Consider the following 5,044-nt stretch of genomic DNA (forward strand, 5'->3'; position numbering starts at 1 on the left):
CTTGTAATTTAAGCGTGACTAGGACTCGGACAATTTCTTTTAAAAAAATTAATTTGGACTAAGAGTCCAAACTGATTTGGTATGGTTTGGTTTAGTTTAAGAGCGGGAATGGACAGGTTTGATTTGAAATTTACCCAAACCGACTAATTTGGTTTTGGTTTTGGTTTTGGTTTTGGGTTGGAGTCAAAACCGACCCAAATCAAACTACGCCCAGGCCTAAGTACCACTAGGCCACTTTCATATATTTTAGTTCAAATACTATGTATACTTTTTATTATTACATTCTTTAAAGTATTTTAGTTATTTTACTTGTCTTAAGAAAATAATAAAATTTATACAGGTCTTCAATTTAATTTTCAAAAAAGAGGAAATTTGAGAACTTATAGTAGTTTAATTAAGAAATGAAACTTTAAACTAGAATACATATTAATTCATAAACTTATGATTTATATTTATGCTTTTTTTTTAAATATTGTTTTAATACATACAAACGATGAAGCTCAACTTTTTTTTTTTTTGCCACACCATTTTTTAATTTTTGTTTTATGAATATGGATTTTCTTATTGCATCATTTTTTAATCTTGTTGCTAGTTGCTTGCTATTAGATTGTAGTTCGCTTCATATTCGATTTCAAGCCACTTATTCACACATTGACACATTGCTCCTTATGTGTAACTCTTGGAAGGTTGAGTACCAATATTTTGTACATAGAAGTGGGTGGTTGATTTTCAAGTTTAAAGATGAGGCATCAAGGACTAGTGTGACACAGGATGCTCCTTACTTTGTATTCGGTAGACCGTTAATGCTTAAAGTTATGCCCCCGATGTTTTGAATTCGATGATAAAGAGGTATGAACCATTCCGGTATGGGTGAAGTTACCAAGTCTTCCATTTGATTGTTGGAATCCTAGGGCTTTGGCTAAAATTGTATCTAAGATTGGGAAACCAATTTCAATGGACAAACTCGCTACTACTAAGGGCAGAATCTCTTATGCACGCGTGTTAGTGGAAATTGATGCCTCCAAGGAGTTTGTTCGGTTTGTGGCTATGAACCTTCCAACGAGCAAATTGAGAGTGCAAGAGGTTGAATTTGAGCACGAACCCAAATTTTATGCAAATTGTAAGATGTTTGGACATGCTAGTATAACATGTAATGTCACAAACCAGCCTATTATACTGAGGCCGAAAGAGGCTGGGAATTCGGCAAACACAGGAAAATCGGCACAAGTTGCTGACATTGCCTCGAAACAGGCAGTTTTGGAAGCACAGGCTAGTTCTAATCAGATAGGTGTGGTAAAGTATAGCAAAAAGAGCAAGGTGGTGCGCCATTTTCACGGGCTGTTGGTAAAAAGAAAGGTGCAAAAACTATTTATACATCTTTCAGGCAGATTGTAGACTATTCAGCAGCTAATGTTGGCATTAACATATCAAGGACTGGAGCTCCTGCTAATGTGTAGGAAAGGATATTGATAATAGTAGTGTTTATTTGGAAAAACCAAATAATGAGAAAATCAAAGGAAAGGAGGATGAGAAGAGTAAGTTACCAAATGCTAAGGTTAGAAAGAAGGGTAATTCCCTTCCTTCATCATCATGAAGTTTGGTACTTGGAACATAAGGGGCTTGTACCGCCCCCTTAAGCAAAACGGGATAAAAGTTTTATGAATTAACACTATATTGATGTTATGGGTATATTGGAAGCTAAGTTGGGGATGTCGAAGCTAGACCGAATCATGCCGAATAAATTTGGCAACCTATTGCAAATCAACAACTTTCTGTCACACAGTGCTAGACAAATTTTGGTGTTATGGGACTCTTTAAAAGTTGACTTGGAAATGTTGGAGAATACGTCAGTCACAAGTCATCCGCTGTATTGTTACTTGTAAGGTAACATCTCTTAAATTTCTTGATAGTTTTGTCTCTGGTCTTCATACAATTGTAAGTCGTAGATCTCTTTGGGATAATATCGCAAAGGTTAGATTGGATTGTTTTGTGCCTTGGCTGATTATGGGTGACTTCAACAATGTACTCAATTTTGATGAGAAATGTAATGGAGTCGATGTGACTCCATATGAGGTTAAAGACTTTATTAATTGTTGCCTCAATGTAGGACTTACGGATATGAGATCCATTAGGTGTTTGTACACTTGGTCCAACAACTCTATGTGGAGTACTCTTGATAGAGCTATGGTTAATGATGTTTGGATGCAAATAGAGTTTTCTAGTTTTGCAGAATTCCTACCTTCGGGATGCATATCTGACCATTCACCTTGCATTGTTTCTACTTTTGCATATGATGAGCACAAAAGAAAACCATTTAGATTCTTCAACATGTGGACTAAACATGAGAACTTTTATGGTATTGTGCTTAGTGTTTGGAATCTTGGGATTCGGGGAACTAAGCAATTTTCTCCTTGCAAAAAATTACAACGCCTTAAAGAAGTACTGAAAGAGCTTAATGTCAAACATTTTGGGGACATATCTACTAGAGCTGAGGTAACCACTAAAGTTTTAAAGGAAACCCAGCTGGTTTTACATGATGATCCCACAAATCCTCATTTGCAAAATGAGGTTGTACCTTTGAGGAAAGAAGCTATGAATCTTTGTGAAGCGGAGAGAAGTTTTTACTTCCAACAAGCAAAGTGTGCATATTGGAAAAATAGTGATAAATGTACAAAGTCTTTTCACTCTATGGTGAAGAGAAGTACCAAAAGAACCTTCATTGCTGCTGTGCTAAAAAGGGATGGCTCATATTCCTCATCACAAAAAGAAGTGGCCGATGAATTCACTCATGCTTTTAGTGAGTTACTAGGAAAAGATAGCATTGGACTACCTTTTGAAGCTAAAATTCTAGAGTTTGGACCTTCTTTGACAGAGGAGCATGCTACTTCAATTGTTCAGGATGTCTCTAGGCAAGAAATAAAGGATGCATTGTTTAGCATTGGTGATAACAAGTCTCCAGGGATGGATGGTTATACATCTTATTTCTTTAAAGAGGCTTGGAATAGTGTTGGTGATGAATTTTTAGGAGCTATTGGTGAGTTCTTTGCTTCTAGGTCCCTCCTTAAGCAAACAAATCATACCATTATTGCCTTGGTCCCTAAAGCGAATCATTCTTCATCGGTGAATAACTATAGACCAATCGCTTGTTGCAATGTTTCCATAATGTCACCGCTAAGATACTTGCCTCTCGGTTGGGTTCTACTCTTGAGTCCATTATTGATAAAGCTCAAGCCGCTTTTGTGGTAGGTAGGAGCATGACAAAGAATATCCACCTTGCTCAAGAGCTTTTGAGACAATACAATCAAAAGAGGGTTTCCCCGCGGTGCCTTCTTAAAATTGATTTAAAGAAGGCCTATGACTCGATGAAATACGATTTTCTCAAGAATGTGCTTGAGGGATTGAAGTGCCATACTACTTTCATTATTTGGTTTATGGAATCTGTTACATCACCTACGTACTCCATTGCTCTCAATGGTGGACTACATGGTTTTTTTAAAGGAAAAAAAGGGGCTTCGGCTAGGTGACCTTCTTTGTCCTTTCTTATTTGTCTTGTACCTTGAATATTTTTCTAGGATGTTCAAGGGAGCTACCGAAAATAGTGAATTTAATTTCCATCCTAAATGTGCTCCTCTAAAGATTACGCACTTGGCTTTCGCAAATGATTTGATGCTTTTTGCTAGAAGCGATGCAACTTCGGTTAGTATTTTGATTAATTGCTTCGCTAACTTTGGCAACATGTCGGGGCTAAGGATGAATATTGACAAGTCTAACTTGTACATGGAGAGGGTTCATGGCCAAAAGATGGAGGAAATTATTGAGATTGCTAACATCCCCAGAGGTTCTATGCCTTTAAGCTACTTGGGTATTCCTCTTGCAAGGCAAAAGTTTGAAAATCAACACTTAGGATGCATTTATCAACAAAATCACAGCTTATATTGGTGCTTGGTCTAGGGCATCCTTATCTTATGTGGGAAGAATGGAGCTTGTAAGGTTCGTGCTTCAAGGGGTTGTATGTTTTTTGTTATCCATCTTTCCTATTCCGACAACGGTTGCTTCTAGAGTCATTTCTCTTTGTCGAAACTTTTTTTGGAGATCTAATAAACCATTGGTTGCATGGAGCAATATATGCCTACCAAAGGATGAAGGTGGACTTGGGCTTAGGGACATCAAAAGTTGGAACTCCGCACTACTTGCGAAGACACTTTGGAATATTCATTCTAAGAAGGACACCTTGTGTATTAAATGGGTTAATCAAGTTTACCTTCGTGGGGTTGTATTTGGACATACAAGCCGAGGAAAGAGGACTCTCCTCTTTTCAAAAAACTGCTGGACATTAGGGACAACATTAATCAGGCAGTATACAATGCCCAGGTGGCTGACAAAGATCTGTCCAACTTGACAGGATATGGTAGACAGGTTGCTGTCCAGNAATGTAGGACTTACGGATATGAGATCCATTAGGTGTTTGTACACTTGGTCCAACAACTCTATGTGGAGTACTCTTGATAGAGCTATGGTTAATGATGTTTGGATGCAAATAGAGTTTTCTAGTTTTGCAGAATTCCTACCTTCGGGATGCATATCTGACCATTCACCTTGCATTGTTTCTACTTTTGCATATGATGAGCACAAAAGAAAACCATTTAGATTCTTCAACATGTGGACTAAACATGAGAACTTTTATGGTATTGTGCTTAGTGTTTGGAATCTTGGGATTCGGGGAACTAAGCAATTTTCTCCTTGCAAAAAATTACAACGCCTTAAAGAAGTACTGAAAGAGCTTAATGTCAAACATTTTGGGGACATATCTACTAGAGCTGAGGTAACCACTAAAGTTTTAAAGGAAACCCAGCTGGTTTTACATGATGATCCCACAAATCCTCATTTGCAAAATGAGGTTGTACCTTTGAGGAGAGAAGCTATGAATCTTTGTGAAGCGGAGAGAAGTTTTTACTTCCAACAAGCAAAGTGTGCATATTGGAAAAATAGTGATAAATGTACAAAGTCTTTTCACTCTATGGTGAAGAGAAGTACCAAAAGAACC

General features: G+C 37.4%; 1 protein-coding gene across 1 annotated transcript; it reads left to right on the forward strand.

Moving 5' to 3' along the window:
* The first annotated feature begins 3,254 nt into the window (after window positions 1-3,254).
* Window positions 3,255-4,461, forward strand: LOC111380174. Its single transcript, XM_023003666.1, has 4 exons — window positions 3,255-3,520; window positions 3,573-3,878; window positions 3,952-4,270; window positions 4,354-4,461. The coding sequence occupies exons 1-4, from the start codon at window positions 3,255-3,257 to the stop codon at window positions 4,459-4,461; spliced, it is 999 nt and encodes a 332-aa protein (XP_022859434.1).
* Window positions 4,462-5,044: the final 583 nt, after the last annotated feature.

Source organism: Olea europaea, chromosome 3 (genome assembly GCF_002742605.1).
Source record: "Olea europaea var. sylvestris chromosome 3, O_europaea_v1, whole genome shotgun sequence".
NCBI classification, from domain to species: Eukaryota; Viridiplantae; Streptophyta; class Magnoliopsida; order Lamiales; family Oleaceae; genus Olea; species Olea europaea.